We start from the raw sequence: 22674 nt of genomic DNA, 5'->3' as shown, positions 1-22674 counted from the left end.
ACTAGTTACCTAATTGAGGGACAACTAGTTTAGAGATTAACAGAATTTTTTCTCTGTGGTTTGTTTCTTTCAGTGGTTTCTGAGATTTCTGTATTTTTTCTTTATGAGGGTATCCATCTTCCATGGAAGTTGACTGTGTGCTTTGGAGTCCATTTGCTGAAGATGGTGAGCAAGAGCTGCTGTGTCTCAATAAAAGCAGATCCATGAAAAAAATCCAGTAGTTAATCCAGTTCTCCAAAAACAATCAATGAAAGTAAATTGATGTCACCCTTCAGCCCCTGTGCCACGAGGGTTCCCAGATGAAGGCAGGCAGTGCTTGTGTCTTGAGCAAATCCTGAGTGTGCTGATGGCTGGTCCAGTCTCACAGCAAAGCTACTGGGCACAGTCCACCAGCAATTTAGTACACCTGTGTAAAAGGCAGCTGACATGCTGGGGTTGGCAGAGACACCACAGCATCCTTCTGTGCTTGAGAACAGTCACAAAACTTTCCAGGTGAATGGGACCCACCGAGGGTGACTGCTCTCACCACTGCTCAGCATCATCTCTTTGCCAGTGGAAGAAATTATGACATGTGTTTCAAGACGTGTCTTTTTAACGCCAGTAATGCAATTTCTTCCTCTTTCAAAATTGATTCATTTGAAGCCCTAACTTGAGGCTGGTTTTCCATGAACATATTCATTTTTTTAGAATGAAGTCAGGTTTTCCAATTGCCTTCTTGATTAGTCTAAAGAATTTTCCTCCTTTCCTGTCATCAAATGCACTTTCCCAGAGGATGGGACAGTTCATCTCTGAAGGAAAATTATTCTTCTGTGGCAGAAAAAGTTTTAAATGAAAATTTTGAAAACACCTGATGATTATGGGGTTCTCAGTATTTCAGGTACTCAGTTCAAAATGTTGTAAAGTGACAGCAAATGCTGATTACCTGCCCTCTGTTCCCTGATGCTATTTATTTGAGGTGTCCTAAATTAGCAAACAAGACCATCATTCATTTTTGACCCAAAATATGTCTCAGACATTCAAGCATCTAATTCTGCCCCAGTTCAGAATGCTATCTGAATGTTGCCAAGCATGAAGTTTAAACAAACAGATAAATAAATACTTGGCTCTTTTTAATTGCTTCTTGTTCTCTGAACTTTCCAGGTTTGTGTTTTCAATATCATTCTTTTTGGAGAGACACTTCTGTCTCTCCTTGCTTTCTAACTAACCAGCTAGGTTAAGGTGCTAAAAAAACTTGCACAACAGAAGGAACTTTACTAAATAAGATAACTCTGCCTACAGCCTTAGCCTAAGCACAGAGACCAGAGCCTACACTCACCTTGACTCTACATCCCAGCTAACACCAACTAGTCACTGTACAAGTGAGGTGGCAGATACTCTTTTGTACTTGCCTAATGCAAATCTTCATCTTTCTGCACAGCATCTCCTGTGATCAAGATTCAGTCCCTGTGGTGCCCTGCTGCTCATTTTTGCCCAGACATTCTGCAGGTCTCCATCATCTGTCTCAACATTCCATGGGAAAAGGACTGGGGGAGGTAACTTCCATGCTTCACATATGAGGCACAAATTACATTACTTTTTTACCTGTTGCTTAATATAAATCAAGTATTTCCTTTTTGTAGATTTATTATTTACTCTTGCTAGAAAATGGTGATATTAATGTTCCCTTCCTCCCTAGGCTTGAATACTCAAAGACATAGTGAGTTCTCACTAAATGTTCCTCAAAGAACAACTCAGTCTGAGAAATCCTCCTAGAAATCCAACACTTATGCATGTGATCAGCCCTGCCAATCTACTGCAGACAGCAAACAGCCATAGACAGGATTCCAAACAGTTAATGTCAAATAGCTCATTTTCTCTCATCTCCATACAAATTCCTGTCATGTTGCATTACATGTAAACAACTGAGAAACTTAATGACATGCCTTTCAGTCAAAAATTCATATGGCTTTTCAGTCTGAGCAGATTAATTGCAGTTTGTAACAATATGAAGTGATTCGATTTGAATAGAGTTTCTATTGTTCTTTGAGATAAAATATTTTATGTGAATGTAAAGCCAAGTTTTCTGCTAGCATGACTTTATTGACTTCTGTGGGAATATAAAATACTCATCTAAAATCCATAGTATATCACTGTTGGTGTGCTGCTACAGTAAAAAAAATTTATAAGCTTCTGTAGATTATACGTGCCAGATCAGATTCCAGGCCCCACGGAAATGTCATTGTCAATGCAGTGAGGCAGTAGGAATATTTGGCTTTGAAGGAGACAATTCTGAATGAATCTTTTTGGTTTTTATAATTTTGAATGGGTTTTCTATTTCCATATTTTCAGCATCCCTGTCTTCTTCTTGATGTCTTGCTCTTAAAATCTGCTTGTAATTCTCTTTAGTTTCATTCCTGGGTACTCTAGGGTAGTTTCTCTGTTCTTGCTACAGACATTGCTCTGGTATTCTGTAGTCATCCCACAGACCCAAGCCCAGAAGCCCTGCAACACTGCTTGCTGCCAATAGGGATAATGTGAGGAACTTCCATGATACCTCTGTGACTGCATCCCTCACTGAACAATATGTACCTCAACCCTTTAGGATGGTTTTTGTTTTTTAACCTCCAATTCCTCGCCTCTCTTTTTTAAAAACAAAATATTAGAGAAAAGATATTTTAGTGGATAATGAATGCATGGTTTGCTTTGTTTGTTTGTCTGGTTTGGTTTTGTTGGTTTTGGTTGGTTTTTTGTGGTTTTTTGGTTTTTTTTTTTTTCTTTCTTTCTTTTAATAATACCAGCTTTCTTTAGTTTAGTTTGCTTTGTATAGTTTTCCAGTTTGCAGAATAACATGTTTGATGTGACCATTTCTCAGAGAGGTCAGAAGTTTGTGGTGTTTTGAATCCCATGGAACTGCACTGGGAGAAGGACTGAAATTTTTTGACAAGTTTGTGTGCTTGCCAATGCAATTTCACTCTGTCCATGCTGCTGGACTAAAAACAAAGGTTGCAAATATTCTGCAGAAACTGCCAATGTCTGATTGTTTGGCCTCCTACTGAGTGATCAAAATTCCAGCAGAGTTTCACTTCTACAGGATTAGCACATTCTATAGAGCAGGAGAAGTTTTTAATGTAATATTAACAATATTACATTTAACTGTTACAATACTGCCTGACACAGGGGACTAAAGCAAAAACATCATATGGAAAAGTAGAAGCTGCTGCACTTGGAGCTGAAGATGTGTGTATTGGAAAGAGGAAGCATGTAGCTCATATCACCGGTGGGATATGTTACATACAGATCACATTAAACCAGGCTGCTGAATTGAAGATGTTTAAGTCCACATGGTTTAATCCTGAAAACGTATTAATAAATGAGGAAAATAATTGCATTATCAAAATAGTGAGTCAAAATTACTTTGGTGTGTGTAGAAATCCTTTCTACATAGATTCTTCAACTCTGTCCATTTCTCAAAGACTTTTTTTTATATATCTACTCAGAGTGCATAGAAGCTTTTAGTTTTGATGGGAGGGATTTTGAAATACACTATTTTCACACTGCATATAATAGCATAATTAGGAGGACAATTACTGCAAATTCTTTAATTTCTCAGTGTGAAGAACTCCAGAGGCAGCAGAAATTACTGTCGTTACCCATGTGTTTTGTCACTTGAGGGTTGGGATTTTTAAATTTTGTTTATCTAGCCTATCTGCTTGTAAGCCATCACTCCTTAAGAAGTAGTATTTTGGTCTCAGATTTCAGTCTCAGATTTGGGTGACCTAATTACTTTGATGATTATTGAGGCTTCAAAGGCATGTACCTCAAACTAATGAGAAGGTGGGTACAGAAGATCAGATTTACTGTCTAGTCTTGAAAAACACAGAATAATTTTTTTGTTTGTGTTCATAAGGATTTTTTTCTTTAAAACAGATAAGAAACTAGTTTCATTTTTAATAAGAAACCTGAAAATTAATGCCTAAAATCAATAAGCTACGATTCCTACGAGAATGGCCTATCTGGAGCAGCTGGGTTTATATCCTCAAGGGAGAGGTTGGAGAAAGTCGAGGGAAAAACCAGGAGTACATGATTGTTTCTGTATTGATTCATAGATCTGTTTGCCATCAATGCTATCATTGTGGTGGTGATATGGGCTGTTACAGCTAAGAGTGAAGAAGGCAGAAAGTAAGGGGTTTGACCCTACAGCTTGAAATACTCAAAGGTATAGTGTTTTGAGTAAGGCGATAATCCAAAGCCTATAAAGGCAGAAGAAAAACAGCCTTTGACTCCAGTGGGCATTGCATCAGGCCTCCAGATGACTGACAATCAGCAGACTTCATAGTGTGAAATTCTGTATCATGAAAATGGTCTGGGAGCAAATGAAGTGCAGTTGAAAGGAGCGAAAGATGCCAAAACTAACCTCAGAGATGCTGCAAAATCAGGGGAAAAATCAAGGAGGAAGAGAGGACACTGAGGGCAAGACAGACGTGAAATGGCATGGAGAGAGAAAAAAAAATTCCAAAACCTCCCCCCAAGCCAAAGCCAGCAAAAGGCATGGCATGCCAGCAAGTGCAGGACTATGGACCAAAGCTTGCCACTTTGATCCCCATTGTAATCAGAAGATTTCCTTCCCTTTCCCAAAATGAAAACAGAAAAGAAAGGGTCCCAAAGACTCTGGAAAGGAGATATGATCACGTGAAATGCCATTGAGAAAAAATTTAAAAATGGGAAATTGGGAAATGTAGTGAGCACAAGAAAATGGTCTGGTTGTGGCTACTGGTCGCCCCATGCTCTGCTAGAGCTGGTCACCCTAGCAGCACAGTAGGTGTCAAGCCTTTATGCTGTGGCCACAATCTATAAATCTGCCAGCACATCCCTTCCAAATCCTATACCATCATCCCCTGTCATCCACACCCACTCTTTTCTGCTGTGTGTCCTCCCAGGATCAGCTCTCCCTTAAGAGCATGTTTAAGGGCAGCACAGAAAGTGAAAAGAGAAGGAAGGCATCATTCATCTTGTTTATGGTCTGACTAAGCTAACAAAGTCTGCGCACCATGTCTACACTGGGATAAGGTTATAAGAAATAACTGATCACAAGAATAAAAATTAATCTGCCATATTCATCTGAATATTAGAAATAATCTTTGTGGGTGATGCCAAAATGGAATGGGATGTGTTGAAGTGTGGCCAGTGATAGACTCCACAACAGAGGGAAGTTCAGAAACTGTACCTGTACCCCTCCTCCCAGGAGGGGTTGTGAGGTTGTGAGGTAGTATGTAATAATCAGAGACTTTTCAGAGTTTTTAGCTGGAATATGGAAATATCTTTCAAAGCTTTATAATGATTTAATTTTACCAGAATTTGTATGCATTAACATTTTTTTATGGCAATGCAGAAGGAGTTTGGCTTAGGACTAGCGGCCACTGGCTTCCCAAGAATTATAAAGCCAAGCTAATAAATGACCTTGATCAGATGGCACACTTCACTCTTGTCCCCCTGTGGTCCTGTTCCAGTCAGTTTCCAGCCCAAGCAGCTGCTGGGGCAGAGTGAACTGCTATGTCCAATTGGCAGAGCTGTGACCAGCTTTATTTATAAAGGCTTATGATAGAGCATACTCTGCTCTCATTTATACCAGGTAAAAACATGATATGAGTTGTTAGCCTGGTTCTTGTCCTTTTGTGCTGCTGCAGCAAAAGAAAGGAGTCAGAAAATGTTCTCACCAATCATGTCTGGAGAAGTCATTCTGTAAAGGAACAGCTTGGCTTGGGCAGCCCCAGGCCCCTGCTCTGCTCCTCGTGCTGACAGCATAGCTGAGTGCCTCTAGGAGTGTGGTCACCCAAAAACTCTGGGCTGCTGGCAGGGGCTAAGTGGCTTGGCTCTGCAGAGGATCCCTGTGGCTGCTGTCTTACCAGCTGCTGGCAGTTTTGGAAAAGCTGAACTTGTGCCCCTATGCCACCCTGATTTTTAATGTGGCCATCTGGGATGGCTGAAACTGAGGTGAAAAACTGGACTACTTTTTTGACATGTGACTTTTAAGTTGTGTAGATAATGATGGACAAATTAAGTCATGGAGGAAGGGCACTGGTCAACCACCTTGGGAATCCCTCTTTCTGAATGGGTGGTATCTTTTGTGGCACTGTTTTGCTGTTTTGTGCAAATTCCCAGCTCTTTAGAGATCCAGTCAACTATCAGACAAAAGAACCCTCACATTGTATGCCAGTCTGGGTACATAATTGATGTGAATGAATACAAAGACCTATTCATCACTCCTGGTGCTCACATAACTGACAGATTAAATCACTTTCTGGCTGTGAAGATGACAGTGGCCCAATAGCTAATGCTGTCTAACAGCCTCCATTAGAAGACCTTGTTTCTGATTATTTATAATTTTGCCAGACTTCAGCTGCTTGAGCTGGATTTTCCCATGCCATATGTCACCAGAAACTGAAGGTTTGTGTGTGGAAGGGCCTAGATGAATAGCCACGGCATTGCCAAGCTCATGTATCACTGAAAAGTCACTTGAACACAAATTTTTAGGGAGTAACTATACATTTCTCCTCTCTTATGGGAGAAGGAAAAACATCTGGAGTTATATGATCCCCAGTGGTTTGTGTTCAGGCTGAAGTTGGAGCTGCTGCTAAACAGCCTGAATGCAAGAAGCTCCATGTCAAAAGCTGTCAACTTGCTAGATATTGTTGACTCTTTTAACCTTTTGCGATGTCTTTTGAGGCTGTACTTTGTCCACTGACATACTTAGTTCCATATTGTACTCATGTTTTTGACAGGAGGTTATGCTACCAGGGAGCACATCTAATGGTTTAAGTTTGAGCACATTTCGGGTTTGTGTGTGTGTGATGGGTTTTTAGCTCTCCTCTGCTCAACCTTTTTGTTCTTTATTGCTGTCCAGTTATTGTATTTTTGACCAGCAATCCCTGTCATATAGGATTAAGAACAGATTTTCAAATCTCCATGCTGTTCTGAGCACCAGGTTGCAAGTTGCAAGTTACTAGACATGACCAAGCTTAGCAGTTTTTAGAAGGACTTTTATTTGGCCCGTTGAATCAATGTTGGTACTTTTTCCTTTGCATTTCCAAACCGTACTGCAAAGGTCAACAGGAAGAGCTTTCAGGCTGAACAGTGCCTAGTGAGGTGGTTGTGTTGGGAGGACAGTTGGTCACCAGAAATAAGTGGTGACCCACGTTCAGGGTGGGATGGAGTTAGAGGACCTAAAGTATCTTTGAGAGTTGTGTGTATTTCATTTACACACGTGTATTTACACACATGTGTGTATTTCTATAGTGTATATTCTGTAGCTCAATTGCACACTGGGTGGAAATGTGCTGTCTGGCCTGCAGCCTATATAACCCTTTCCCATTCCCTACAGAGACTTTTATTAAGTGAGCTTTACAAGGACCTAGAAAGGGCCTCTACCTGTAACAGGAATCTGAAAAGGGCAATGTAAGGTCCCCAAGGGGAGTTTTCCCTTAACTATTACACAAAACAGAAAATTTCCAGATCTCCATAAAAACTGTGTGTGTTATGTTTTCCCAAACTGGGCAATTTGAATTGTAGAAGCTATTGCCTAGGAACTATCTAGAGACAGACTTTATAACCACACAGAATATTTTCATTTAACTACCTGCACTACTGGACCATCATATTATTTAGAGCTCTTACAAACCTGAACTCCCATTAAACTAGATAGCTTGGGTCCATTATCCCAGGAAGACTGTTGAGGGTGGCCTGCCAACAGCAGCTGGCCATTGACTGAGCTCTGCTTTCAGAGTGGGTTTTGCAGCATGCTGTGGTCTGTAATGGCAGTACCTTGTCATCATTCTGCACTGCCAGCATGGTGTAATACAGTGCAAAGATCCTAAAGCCAAGATTTTGGAAAATTAATCTGGATCCTATAAACATTTTAATGGATGGAAGCAAAAATACTTGAATAACCTGACAGGTCTTTTTGTCTCCTAGGTAGGACTTCATATGGAGGAAGTGGTCTTTTCCCTTAGTGACAATAAAAGCACTTTGTATTTTTGCTACAATGGAAAGATCACGTATTATATAGGTCCCACTGAACAGTATTCAGCAAGCTGTAAATGTCTTTAAGTTTCCATTATAAACTTGACTTTATTCCTATTCCTCCCTTTGCCAAAAGTAGCCCTATCCATCTACAGCTTCACAGGAATAATCTTATTACGGGACAGATTTTTTGGAAGAGTTGAAGGAAACTGGTCAAGGTGTTTAAGAGAGATGATGGCTAAAAAAAATGAGTTCATCTACTTGGAGATTTTCCTAAAGACTTTTTGGCTTGTAACATCCTGAAAATTCATTTGCCTAGAGATTCAAAAAATATTTCAGATCTGTTGGTCTTGGCTAAAAATGGTGCCTTTGAATAGCTTTAGGCTGTCTGGTGACAGAATTATTTGGTTACTGAAAATGGCTCTTGCCTCCATGTGTTATGTGCTTGTTGGAGATCTTAATTCAGCTAGTCAGTACCAATGTGCTTATTAATTCATGGTGGCAATGTAAGGTTTCTAAACAACTCTGCGTGTATCCTGAACAGACATATTCCTTATCTGAGCTGCTCCTGTCTGCAAGTACCGTGATCTAAAATCCTCAAGTGTGTTTCCTGATTCCCACTGCAATCCATGCTGAAATTGACAGCATGGCTATACAGTCCCTTCTGCACACTCCCTGGAAGCCTTTTTCAAAGGGAACAGAATTCAAAGTTCAGTCTACTCATCTCAGTGGTTTTCACTGGGTCAAAAAATTCATACCTGCAGTGATTTGTGCCAATATGGCTGCAAGTCACACGTGATGAGACTTAAGCCAATATTATGTTTTAGCATAAGTGTTTTGGGGCTTATTTGTGGTTTTACGACAATGTTCTGAGGCATAATATTGCATTCTTAAATAGGATTCATTGCAAAATATGTCCTTAGAACTTTCTCATAATTGGGAAATTTTTAAATATGGTTCTTGAAGTATGACCAAAACCACAGGCAAACATACATTAGACTATTTTCAGCATCCCTCACATTAAGAAGAATGTGACATCTACGAACAGTACAGTTCTGCTATACCACTGCACTGATGTGGTCTTCCTGCATGAGTCCCTTAGCTTGCACTGAAAGTTATAGCAGAGCAATGTGAACACTAAGGTCTGCCCAGCATGTCCCATTGACAATAGGATATGGAACGTGTTCTGTGAGACCTTGGGTTTGGTTAATAATGTTCTCAGACTTTGACATTTAAGCCTTGATCATTCTGAGCTTTGGACCTCAATTAGTTTCACTGTTGTTGAAGCCAAGTCCCCGATCTACAAATTGCTGGAGCCTTGTATGTATTTGGGAGAAGTATGACATCATTCTTTCTCTATGTATTATTCCATCAGCATCTATTATCAACCACTATTTGAAGCAAGCTCTAGGGCTAGATGGACCTTGGTTTTGACTCAGTATGGATGTTCTTACACTATATTCTCAGTGTCAACAAAAATAGTTGACTATTTGTCGAAAATAGGTCTAGGAATTTAATTCATCATTTTAAAGACTTAACAGTCTTTACTGTTTGGGGGTTTCTGGTTTCTGGTTTTTCTCTCTGTGCTCTGGAGCTAGGACTTGAATCCCAAGTGAAGCATTTCCTGTAGTCAGTGTTCACTTCTGGCTCTTGACAGACACATTTTGAATGTGCTCAGTAGAAGCTAGGAAGGGTTTTGCACCTAGATGCCAGTGCCAGTGATCATACCCTGACAGGACTGAGGAGGAGGCTGCTGGTTACAGACTGCTCTGCCATACAGCACAGGAACTGAATGCAGCAGGATTGTCTTCTGGGACTGAAAAATGGCCTGACTGGAAGGCAGAAGTACTGAGTAAGTTTACAGGAGAAACTTTTCAAGAAGGAAAATGGGTTATGATGGCAAAACTGGTATCTAGATGGATTAGTTGAAAACTGGAGTATGGCTGGCTCCATGATAGTCTGCAGAGATGATAAAGAGAATAGGAAAGCCATACAGCAGAGAGAGAGTGGGACAAGTCTGTGTGATCTTAGGGAAAATTTCTCTGAGACCTGGAGCTGAGCACAGGCTCCCTCTGTTCAGGTCCTGTGATCACTTGTTAGCTGTGGATCCCATCATAAGGGATTTCTCCTCCCAAATCAAGTCCACACAGATATTGAGAGTCATTGACTTTCTCAGAGATAGGCTTTCACTGGAAGAAATCTGGAAAAGTTATTAACTCCACCTTTCTATCCCACAACCAAGTTGCAATCATGTCACCCCAAGCTGCAGTATCTTATCATTGATACAGAAGTTTTGTCCAATATCTAATCTAAATCTCCCAAGCTGTTTGGTTTATGCTTCTTAACTGTTTATTCGTCCTGATCTTTACATCAGGAACATGTTAGTTCCTTATTCTTTGCAACAGCTTTTTAGTTGAAGAATATTAACCTTCTTCTTGTAATCAATCTCAGTCAATGTGGACAGAGGATATGTGCTAATGAAGTGTTTAGAACACAAATTCCTTGTGATAATAAATACTCCAGACGAAGGTATGCAAGGATGCTTGCCCTACCTTGTTTAATAAAAGCTTAGACTGTTAAGCAGTGATTTCATGTTGCAATGGATAGACAGTGAAACTTACATGTAATGGGGGAGAGGAGAAAAAAGGCAATAAACTTCACCTTAAGCAGAAATGGCTGATCAAACCATACTGGACCTCTGCCTTGTAAGAGCAGTGACAGAAGCTCTTATATCTAATGGAAAAGCAGTAAGACTTCAGGTGCTACTAAAACCCTCCAATATTTAATGTTGGTTGAGACCACTCTAGATACATCAGGGCCCCTCTCACAGGTCACCTAGAGATGAAGAAGTCAGACCCATCTTCATGCTTCTATTAGAAAGCCTTCCTGTTACACAATTATTTTTATTGACAAAGTTACAATGAGAGGTCCTTTACTATCACTACAAGTTGATTTGGATTCTGTAAATAATGAAAATTAATTACCAGTAACCAGTCCCATCTGTAGTCAACTTTTATGACGGCTATAAACCAATAAAAATGCAGGCATCATGCAGTCAATGTGGTGTTGTAAGACAGAGCAGCATCTGTGCCTATAGTTATAGTGGTGATGCTTTAGGGAAATGCAGGCTGTTGAATCACTGTTCCATACTGCAGGGAACCGATGTGCAGTGTCCATACGCTATCTAGTGGCTCTGTCGATTATGACATTGCCCCTGAATTACTCTTCTTTCTCCTGTGAATTGCAGGATTAAGAAATACTTTAGACAAAACTGGAATTTGTGGGTCTGTAACCATTCCCTAATGAATCTAAGACATTTTGAGGTCATAAGGGATTAATGAAGAAACCCAAAAAGATCATAAAGCTTGTGTGAATATACAGGAAAAACTCTTGATGGGGGCTTCTAGGGAGTCAGTCCTGTCATTAACAGAAGTCTGACAAGCACTAGTCAAGCTGTCAACATCTTTCTCTTTTCTGTACAGACTTTGTTCTAGATTACTAAAAAACTCAGCCAGTTTAGGAGTACTTCAATAACAAGTTTATGTATCTTCTTTAGTTGCTAGATTCTGCAATATTTTGTGAAGTAAAAGAAGATAATCCAAACATTTTAAACTGAGCACACAGTAGACAGTAATGCAAGGCTACATGTGTTCCCTCCAGTGGGGAATGCTAATCTTTATCCCTTGAGATAATGGACTAGGAAGATGTGCAGATCAAACATAACAGCATTCTCCTGATCTTCTGTTTCTGCCAGGGAATGTGACTGATCTTCAGCAAAACAAATAACCCTTCTGTTTTGTTATTTATCTGTGAAATGGAGATTGAACTGTTCTATGGAAGCTAGAACTGCTTTATAGATGAGTACTACTGTTGTAAAGGCCCTATTTTCTATATTTTATATATATGAAACAGAAAATATTGTATTTATATATAGCCTGTGCCAGCACATTTAGGGGTATTATCTGAACTACAACTAGCACACAAATCAGTTATATTTGAAAAAAAAAAAAAAAAGAAGTCTGATTTACTATCACTCTCAGCAATTTTGCACTTTTCTACTTAACTGAGAAAGCTCCCTAGACAGCTCTTAAAACACTTATCTTTAATTGTACTTAATTACATATGTGTATTTGTTTTAGGAAGCTGAGTAAAGACATGATGATGCAGGTTTCAGCTTGGGTAACTTCTCTTGAACTGTTCTTTATAGGAAAGTAGAAATTTTATTTTGTTCTTCACACATATCAAAGGTGCCAATTTTGTTTTCCCTTTTCAGTAAATAATTTTTTTATTTATACTTCTGAACCCTTAAAACAAATTTAAAATAGCTGGTAAATAATGTTCATATTACCAGCATTTATGATTTCCAATATGAAGCTTCTATGATGTATGTTTTTTACCACATACAATAATAGCAGTTAATAAATATGCAGATTAATACAACAGAAGTATATAAATGGACATACAGGTGATTGCATGTGATGAGAAAACTGTGCGTAAGAGTCATGCCCTTTTCATCTCAAATAAACCCTTAAGTATTGTGCTAATTTTGGCTGGCAAAGAGTTCATCTTCTTCACAGTGGCTAGTATGGAGCTGTGTTTTGGATTTGCGCTGAAAATAAGAGTTGGTAACACAGGGATTTTGAATTATTTCTGAGCAGAGCTTACACAGAGTCTTTTTTTCTGCCTCTCATTCCACCACACCAGTGAGAGGTGCAGAAGGAGCTGAGAGAGGACAGAGCCAGGATAGCTGACCCCAAATGACCAAAGGGATGTTCCTGAGCATATGGTGTCATGCTCAGCATATAAAGCTAAGGGGGATGAAGGAAGAGGGGGTGGGGGGTCTATTTGGAGTGATGGCATTTGTCTTCCCAAACAATCATTATATGTGATGGAGCCTTGCTCTCCTGACAATCACCTGCCCATGGGCAGGGGGGAAGGAATTCCGTATTTTGCTTTGCTTGCACTCAGAGCTTTTGCTTTAGCTATTACACTATCTTCATTTCAACCCCCAAATTTTCTCACTTTTGCCCTTCTGATTCTCTCTGTCATCTGACCAGGGGGAGTGAGTGGCTCTGTGGTCCCTTGCTGCCAGCTGGGGTTAAACCACAACAGCAATAAGCATATAAGAGTTGACAGGGATACAGGCAACCTGCTTTTAGTGCTCACGCTGAGCAGCTTAACCTCTTCTGCTCTCTTAGCCACTAGCATTTCCTACACTTTTTTCCAATCCAACGTTCACTCCAGATCATTCAGAGCCTCAAAAGAGATTACTAAAAACAACAAAAAAAAGACCCTGTAACTGAAAGAATTTTCTTTTAAGATGACTTTAAGAGAGATGAGCTTGAAAACATATCAGCAAATGAGGTACATTTCTTACTAGCACTTCCAGCCTTGTGTATCCTATCAGCATGCACAAACCCCAGCTGAATTTTATTGCTTGTAGAACCAGCACAAACCTTGCCACAAAGGTTTCAAAATAAATAATTAGTACAAGAAAAAAATCCAACACTCAGGCTTCATTGCACAAACATTTAAAGAGAAGAAATAATTTCTTTTACAAATGTGTTTCTCTTGTATAAGAATAATTTTGTATAGAAAATAGCTCTTTATACATTTTACAGAAATAGGCTAACATTCAGATTCTTTATTAATGAATAATCATTGAATGCAATTTAAGATTTCAGTTATGTTTCAGTCACCAAACATCAATAACACAGCAACGCATCACCGCTCTAATATTCTTAAACTTCTTGACTTACCAAATATTGAGTCAAGACAGTGAAAACATTCCTAGAGCCATGATAATTTGAAAACACTGAAGTAGCTTGAAACTGTTAAATTATGAAATATACTTCCTGAAAGTAATACCATAATTTAAGTGTCAAGGAATATGAACTTAAACCTTAACAAGGCAGCATTACTTGCTCACTCCTGCTGGTTAATACTGTAAAACCCAAAATGAACACAAGTTTTAATATTAAACTGGTTTACCATTAATGTGACCTTCAAAACAGTCCTGAAGGATATGATGCTATCCAGAAGGACCTTGGACAAGCCTGAGAAGTGGGCCCACAGGAATCTCGTGAGGTTTAACAAGAACATGTGCAAGTTGCTGCACCGGGATGGAGCAACCCTGGCATCAGCACAGGCTGGGGGATGATCAAGAGCAGCTCTGGGGACAAGGACTTGGGGGTGCTGCTGGGTGAAAGGCTGGACATGAGCTGGGAATGTGCACTCACAGCCCAGAGAGACAAACGTGTCCTGGGCTGCATTCAAAGCAGCGTGGGCAGCAGGGCCAGGGAGGGGATTCTGCCCCTCTGCTCTGCTCTGCTGAGACCCCACCTGGAACCCTGCATCCAGCTCTGGGGGCCCAGCAGAAGAGAGACATGGATCTGCTGGACAGAGTCCAGAGGAGGTCACCAAGATGATCAGAAGGATGGAGCACCTCTCCTGTGAGGAAAAGCTGAGAGAATTGGAATTGTTCAGCCTGGAAAAGAAAAGGCTTTGGGGTGACTTAATTACAGCCATCCAGTACCTGAAGGGAGCCTACAAAAAAGATGGAGTGGGACTCTTTACACGAGTATGTAGTGACAGAGGCTATGTTTAGATTAGATGTTAGGAAGAAATTCTTTACTGTGTGGGTGGAAAGGCACTGGAACAGGCTGCACAGAAAAGCTGTAGATGCCCTAACCCTGGAGAGGGAACACCTGAGCAATGTGGTCTAGTGGAAACGTGTCCCAGACCATGGCAGGGGTGATGGAACTGAAGGTAAAGAAGTCCTTTCCAACCAAGGCCATTCTATTATTAAAAACAAGACAGCAGAAGCTATACAGCATTAACACAACGTGTAATAAAAATATTTCAATTTTCTTAAAAAAACATGGAAGGTAGATGAAAAAAACCCAGTAAATTAAAATATAAAAAGTAAATTTGTAGAGGACAAAAAAATCGAAAGGCATATGTATATATATTTATATGTAATGATATGCTAGGAAGTACATATATTTTAAAATACTCAATTTATTCAAAGATTGTTTAAGTTTATATGGTGTCACGCGGAACTCAAACATAACCCACACTCAAATGCTTTCCCTCTAAAACTGTTTCAAGCACCTGTACTTATCTACAGATTTTCTTGTAAATTAGAGAGAAGGTAAAGGCTTTTCCCCTTGGAATATAACTATATGCAGTAATCAATTCTTGCTTTCTAGGTATAATTTTAAATAGAAGATGTAAGCAAATAAGAACTATAAAACCCAACGACTGAAAACCTGAAATTTAGATGTTAATGACTCTATTTAGTATTCATACAGAGCTACTTAGGAGTTTGCCAGCTGTACCCTGTGTGAGTACTCTTGACACTTCCATGCTTTATTATTCAAATGCGTATTATGTTTAGTCAAATATGGCTCTCACTCCAAGTTAGCAAAACTCTTGACACATACAACTTTCAAATAAATTTAGGTGGAACTGGTACACCTCTCCTTCTCACAACATAGAGGTTGATATAAGACAGTAATGAATCACATTATACTGGTTCACATTTTCATGTGTTAGAAGGAGAAACAAACCCTTATTCCAGTGATTTTGCAAATTCTGCATAGTCAATGAATCCGTCATTGTTCTTGTCATCATCCCTCAAGACATCATCTATTAGACTAATCAGCTCTTCTTCCTTCATTGCTTGGGTATGCTCACCACCTTCCTACAAAAACAAAACCACAGTGAACAGTTTAGCAGTCTTTCTCATCTAGTGGCACATGTGACAGATTACTGACAACTAATTTTTTACTAAGCTGTTTATGTTTGGTGCCTAATTTGGCACTAAGTTTTATGTAATCATTTATAACAATGTAAGCAAATTTCATCAGATAGAAGCTTTGAAGTCAAAGTTCTTTGGACTTCAGAACAAGCATTCTGCAGTTAACATTCTTGGTCAGAAGTTCCAAAAGCTGAACACCACAATGTATAATGATGGACAGTCATCTAATAAATGTATTCTTAATTAGGATCTTGATGTAGTATAGACACTGTAGTTTCTATACACTACAGAAACATTTTACAGTAACACAGAAGTGAAAAAATTCAGCACTGTAGCTCAAAGTCAGTAAAATTCTTAGTAATACCCCTTATGAGAACACAAAGAGGTGCCTTTGCACAAGAAACAGCCAGTCATTATTCTGTTCTTGGCTCAGTATTTTTTGCTACAGGTTATTAGCAGGAAGTTACACTATTCTGAATTGTAACTTCCAGAAGGTCAATATGAGGTAATGTGTTTCTATTATGTTCTTAATGACTGGAAAGAGAAATTGAGTTTAGGAAGAGACAGACCATAGCAAGTTCTTCTAATACAAATTTTGTGCAAGAGGTTTTTTTATAGTTTGTGTATACACAGCAGCTGAAAACAGTATTGTATCACATGATATTTCTACAAATTCTCATGTGCCATTTTGGATGATTTCCCTTTCTCGCTATCCCTTCCTGCCAAAGTAAGCCCTCTGTAAAATGATTTTCACTCTGAAGCCCTTCCTGATTCTAGAGTTTAAACTAAAATAGAAACTTCCTAAAAACTGCAATGTGACATGGAAAGCTGTGATAATGTACATTTATAAATTCAACCAAAACTATCAGGAGAAAAATAGTCTCATTTTCAGGCAAAACTGTAACTGCACTGAAGATGTGTTGCAACTGTTCTTCTGCTTTTAGAGTCAGAACTGTTTCCAAACACATACACCCTTACAAAACTTACACCAACCTCTTTGTGGACATGTGAGATAGCAGTAGCAAGTTCTAACCCATCTAGCAAATTATTGCCATCATAATCATGCATTTTGAAGTAATGGAGCTGCAACTCTTGTGGAGACATCTCAGACTCTGGTTTCTCGATAACACCTTCCAGGTGTTCCATGATGTGTCTAAGAAAAACAAAACCCACAACATTTCCATTAAATACTTTTAATGCTCTGTTAACATCAAATTTAGTCTTTGATCAAATACTGTACGTCTAAAAGCACCCTGGACAACTAAAAGCTACAGTTTGATATCAAGATAAAGAGGGCACAAAGATTGTTTGTTAGAGGGTCTGTAGAGGCCTCTAATACCTTAGATAACTATTTCTATTTCTTCTGGCCTACTTAACAGGCTATCAAAACAACTGAAGCAGAGCCCAAAATCGCTTTTTGGCTGTCTTCCAAAGCACAGGAATTGGAGGAAGATCTTTCCCAGTCAACCATGAAGTGTTCTAGGGAGTTTTATTTGGTGCTAAAACTGTTCCACATTTATGAAGAAGCAAATAAGAAAATAAACTCTACCTGTTAGGAATATGATTTTGTCTAAAGTATGCTGATATGGGAAAGCAGGATTTCTGTAAGAAATTTTTTATAGCATAAGTAGGGCTAAAGGCTCCAGAGAGACCTTTCTAGGTCTCATATCTCTACAAATTTATCAAGCAAGCATGTCTCATATCTGGCTTTAGCTAATCATACAACATTCTGAGAAAACAAGGTGCCCTAGGCTTAAGTCCAACTCGCATAACACTTCAGAGATAAGAAAATAATTAAGAAAAGTTTACACTTTTAGAACATGGAACACATACTCTTTATCTTGTACCAAATTCTTATCAAGACGAATATTTGGATGTTGACTCTCTCCTGCATGTTCCTCAGCTAGGGCAGAGATGAAGAATGCAGCCAAAGCAAAGCAGAATAGCAAATGTGTTCTACACATCCTTTGGGCCATTGTGATCTCCTACAAAAAGGAAAACATGCACCCCAAAAATACAGATGAAAAATGTGATCTACTTTCAGTGGAATTAGACAGTGCTAAACAACCCCATTAAGTTTCAGAATAGAAGAACTTGTTGCATTGGAAACTTTTGGCAAGCAGAGAACCAGAGAGCTCCAATTAGGAGCTTTTGTGAGGGTCCCTATTTTACTGAATTATGCAGTAATTTTCAAATAATTTTTCTTTTTTTTTTTTCCTGACAGCTAATGCACACACCTTAGCCATGCTTGGGTTTCATATACCTTCCAGAAAAACAGGCAACCATGACCTCTGCCTCAGGCAAACCTGCCCCACAGCTATGGGAGCAAAGATCGCTTACGGCATCGAAGCGGCTCCATCTAATTAGCAGCTCTATTAAGACTGAATTCCCTAAAGGGCGCACAGCCGGTAAGACGTCAGGCAGCCGAGCATGTGCGCACTTCATGGGCAGGTGACAGGGCACAGAGCTTCAGAGGGGCCGAGCGCGCCCAAGGCGCGGGCTGGCGGCTTCCGCTCCGGTTTTTCTCCCGGCCCCAGGTAAAGCTACCCCCGGTTCCACCGGCATGGCGCTGGCCACCCTCCAGGCTCCCACCCCCGGCTGGATCCCCGAGAAAGCGTCCCCGCAACGGAATGGGGCTGGGCCCGCCGTCCCCCGCCCAGGCCCCAGCACCCCCCCTCCAGCACCGGATGTCGGGGCGGGCGGAGATGCCCCGCCGCCGCCAGACTACGTACCCTCGGGCGGCTCTCCGCCGTGCCGCGGGCTCCGGGCTGGCCGCGGGCTGGACACCATTCCCGGGACACCATCCCGGGATCACCCCTGACCCGGCGCTGCCCCGCCCGCTCCGCCGCCCATTGGCCGCTCCGCTCGGCCCCGCCCCGCCCCGCCTCTCGGGTGACGTCACCGCTCCCGGAGCTCCACGTGGAGCCCTCGCGGCGGCGCAGGTGCGGCGAGGCCGCGCCCACCGCGGGGCGGGGCCGGGCGCGCGCGCCCAGGTGTGCGCAGGGGGCTGCGGCCCCCGCTGGGTGATGAGCCCGCCGTGAGGCGGCCGTGTGCCCTGTGGCCACGGAGGGCAGTGCTGTCCTGGGCTGCGTTAGGAAGAGCGCTGCCAGCAGGTCGAGGGAGGTGATCCTGCCCCTCTACTCAGCCCTGCTGAGGCCACATCTCGAATGCTGTGTCCAGTTCTGGGCTCCTCAGCACATGAGAGACGTGGAGCTCCTGTGTGGGTCCAGTGGAGGGTAACAAAGATGATTAAGGGGCTGGAACATCTTTCTTACCAGGAAAGGCTGGAGGAATTCAGCCTGTTCAGCCTCGAGAAGAGACAACTGAGAGGGGAGCTCATCAATGTATACAAGTATATGTATACACCTATATATATAGGCTACACAACGGGGGTTCCAAGAGGATGGAGCCAGGGGCTACTCAGTGGTGCTGAGCAAAAGGACAAGAAGCAATAGGCAGAAACTGATGCACAGAAAATTAAACCTGAACGTGACCAGGAACAACTTTGCTGCGTGGGTGACTGAGCACAGGAGCAGGTTGTCCAGAGACATTGTGGAGTCTCCATCAGTGAAGATATACAGAAACTGCCTGGACACAATCCTGTGCAATCCCCTGTGCTTGAGCAGGGGAGGTTGGACCAGATGACCCACTTGCAACCTGGCCCATTCTGGGTGCTGTGGGGTCCCGACAACCCCGGCCTTTGATGCAGAGAGTGCCTTGCCAGAGGACGCATTGGAGGGATCCCACTGGTGATATCCTGGTCAGAACATAGAAGGACTGCAATGGCAGAGCTGGTGGCACTGAGGGCCAGCACATGTCCCACTCCCAGGGCAGTCCCCGGCTGCCCCTGCTCTGGGTGCTTCCCTCTGGCCCCATCCACGAAGGACTGCCATGGTTCCTGCCCTGCTTCTCGAGTGGGAACTGCTGTACCCTCTCCCCAGAGTCCACTGCTGGTCACCGTGCTCTGTGCTTCCACTCACACCACGGGTCTCGCTCTTTCTGTACTCGACACCTACACAGCCACGGCTTTGGCGTCTCGAGGTAACAGCCCTCGAGCAAGCCTCGGCCCCGGGCAGCTGCGGGGGCTTTTGGCCCGTTCCGCACGCACCGCCCGCGTATCTCGTGCCGAAGGTGCCGCTGGGGGTGGAGGGGCGGTGGCCGTGGGGATCAACCGGCGGAGAGGCCTGGGCTTGGGGCGACTTCTGAGGGCAGCGGTGGGGAACAGCACTCCCGGCCAGTCTCGCCCAGGAAGGGAACGAGGGGCCACACCCGCGGTGCCGGGACAGCGGCCGCTAGTGCAGGAGGCGGCTCCGTGCCCGGGCGCCAGGAGAGGCGTCAGGGAGTGGCGGCCATGGCGGAAGCGCCATCCCCGACCGCAGCCCTCGGGCAGGACGTCCCGGCCACCCCCGCCCCCCAGCACCTGGCGGATCCGCAGTCCCGGCAGCAGAGCTCGGGACGCGCCGGGGACTCCCCGCGGGCCGGGGCGGGGCGCGTCTCTCCCGGCGCTAAGATGGCGGCCAAGGGCTCGCACTCGCACGTGAAGCTGGAGGCGGAGATCGAGCGGTGCCGGGCGGAGGGGCACTGGGGGCGGCTCCGCCACCTCGCACAGCAGCTGCTGCCGCCGCGGCCCCCGCGCAAGGCGAAGGCGGCGAGGGGCGCGCAGGACGCGGGTAAGCGCCGGCGAGGGGCGGGCGGGGCGGCCGGCTGCTCGCTCCCTGCCGCCGCCCGGTCTCGGCAGCCCCGCGCCGGTGGGCTGGCGTGGGCGGGAGCTGCGGCCGCCCCGGCTTGCGGGACGTCGTTTGCCGTCCCGTGGCTGCGTCCCGGCTCCGCAGCGGGAGGGAAGGAGGGATGCCTGGGAGAGGCGGCGGGAGCTCAGGAAGCGGCGCTCGGGAAGATCCCGCTGCGCTTCCTCTTCGAGTCAGCGCTGCCGAGCCCGCCGGCCAGCGAGGGGCGGCTGCCGAGCGCTCGGGATGCCGCCCCCGCCGCGATCAGCGCCGGGGCGCAGGTGGCGGCTGCCCGGCTCCGAGCCCGCCCTGGGTGCAGCCGGCCCGTTTGGAAAGGTCTCTTCAGCTTCTCGTGTCATGCTGGTTCCCTCTTGCCCCCTGCCCAGCGCTGTTCTTGGGCGGTTGCCTTTGTGCTACCTCTCGATTTCCGAGGGGCACTGCTTTACTTAAAGGCTTTCACATGTAAAGCGGGTTTCGTGAATAGCAAGTATATTAGTAATTTTTTTTCCCCTGTTACAACACACTGATTTGCTGCCTCTTTTTTTTTTTTTTTTTTAAATCTTTTGTAACGACTGAGGCAGCATAACTCAGTCCGAGGTCAGCAAGTAAGTTGTGAACAGGACCTGATCCTACCCGCGGTATTGGTACAAAGGGTTCTGCACTCAAGTCAGAAGAGCTACTTCTGGGAATAAACCCCCTTCTTTAGGGGAGTGTGTCCAGAATATGGCCGTAGCGTTGAAGCTTTCTGGGGTGCCTTAAACTTCACAATGGGAACCATGATGGGGGAGATGTTGGTAGTTTATTACATGTTTATTTTTCCTAGTGTTTACATGATGCAGATTGAACCTTGTGCTGAGAATCATACAGCCAACCTTTGAACTTTAGTCAGGTTTCAGCTGTGTTTTCCCAGGTGCAGAGATCACCATGAACTTTGGGGGCATTAGTTGAAGAGTTCACAGTAGTTTCTTCCCCTGTAATTAAGAGGTATAACAACAGTATGATTGCTGTAAAAACATGACTTGTTAATTTGCTGCCATGTCATCATAACTTGCTAGTTATGAAAGAATAATGCTTTGTAACTGCTACAGAGTTTCTTTCAGCAGGTTTTGTGCTTCTAGAAATGATTATGTGTTTGGATGGGATTTTTTTAACAGTAGTATTTGCTTTGTGAGGTTGTTTATTTCGTAATTGTCGATGATCTAACCTAATTCCTTAAGTTTGATTAAGAGATTAATGACTACCTGAAAGCACTTTACTGTATAGAAATGATGGTATGCAAGTTTGGTGGGAATATACTTGAGCACGTACACTTCCCATTATATGTACCTGTACTTTGTTTAGTTGCAGACCTGCAAATGAGCAGGAAGAGCTATGGTTATAATTTGATATGTAGCTGAACACTTGGGCCACAACAACAAAAAAGTCTAAACCACCACACAGTTACTATATGCTGTATGTAGTGGTGTATAGGTAGAAAGTGGGCGTAGGGTGACTCCTGGACTGAAAATATAGAAATAGGTACACTACTGTGTTTCAGTCATTCTCAAATTTCAGACTTTGAAACATGGAATATATACGAAGTGTAGGGCTGGGCTCTTTGGTATTCAATGATTTCCTTACCTGGCTTAACCCACTAGTCTGCTGATGGAGGTACTGTTGTTATGAATGAACTGCAGAAATGGGCCTGTCATGTAAGAACTCTGAGTACTCTGGCAGATGAAACTTTTTCTTTCAGCACGATTGCCACATTGCATGATGGTTCATGCTGTATCCATTGCTGCTGCCTGTGTTTGAGTCTCTTCTGTGGAACTGTGAATAGGCATGGATTTTAATGTAGAGTTTTATGTGGCATGTTAATTATGGCAGAGGATCTTGTGTGTCTTTAGTAATGGATGTGTAGAATCTGTATAATTTATCTTTTAATTTTTTTTCTGTATATTTTCAGGAAAACTGTTAAAAGTTTTTGATGCAGTTACTTCTCTGTAGTCTAAAGCATTCATATCATGCTAGTACCTTTGTAAATAAAAAGCATCCACTGAAATGTTTGTGAAGTTTGTTCTTATACTTTTGAAAGTGAGTTTTGTGATGAAAATTCCTAACTGTTATATTAGTGACAATGTAAGAAGGAATGGTGCTGCCAAAAAAAGGATTAAGGAGGGAAAATCTTCAAGTTACAACAAAGTGTTGTTTCAT

General features: G+C 42.7%; 2 protein-coding genes across 5 annotated transcripts in view; one reads left to right on the top strand and one right to left on the bottom strand.

The window, feature by feature from the left end:
* Positions 1-13510: 13510 nt before the first annotated feature.
* MCFD2 (multiple coagulation factor deficiency 2, ER cargo receptor complex subunit) lies at positions 13511-20261 on the bottom strand. 3 transcript variants are annotated; one of them, XM_053937120.1, is made up of 4 exons: positions 20178-20261; positions 17591-17742; positions 16751-16910; positions 13511-15700 (listed from the first exon to the last, which is right to left on the bottom strand). In XM_053937120.1, exons 2-4 carry the CDS (start codon positions 17731-17733, stop codon positions 15569-15571), a joined length of 435 nt encoding a protein of 144 aa, XP_053793095.1. In that variant the 5' UTR covers positions 17734-17742; positions 20178-20261; the 3' UTR covers positions 13511-15568. The 3 variants fall into 3 exon arrangements, with proteins under 3 accessions (XP_053793095.1, XP_053793094.1, XP_053793096.1); XM_053937119.1 differs by lacking the exon at positions 20178-20261 and adding an exon at positions 18490-18614; XM_053937121.1 differs by lacking the exons at positions 17591-17742; positions 20178-20261 and adding an exon at positions 18490-18539.
* TTC7A (tetratricopeptide repeat domain 7A) overlaps positions 18932-22674 on the top strand; it is a 167028-nt gene continuing 163285 nt past the window's right edge. The window contains exon 1 of one of the 2 annotated variants that reach the window (XM_053937117.1): positions 18932-19798. In XM_053937117.1, the coding sequence (XP_053793092.1) occupies positions 19540-19798 (259 nt within the window). In that variant the 5' untranslated portion in view covers positions 18932-19539. The other variant, XM_053937116.1, reaches the window with a different exon arrangement.

Source organism: Vidua chalybeata, chromosome 3 (genome assembly GCF_026979565.1).
Source record: "Vidua chalybeata isolate OUT-0048 chromosome 3, bVidCha1 merged haplotype, whole genome shotgun sequence".
NCBI lineage: Eukaryota > Metazoa > Chordata > Aves > Passeriformes > Viduidae > Vidua > Vidua chalybeata.
This window is presented reverse-complemented; position numbering and strand designations above follow the sequence as displayed.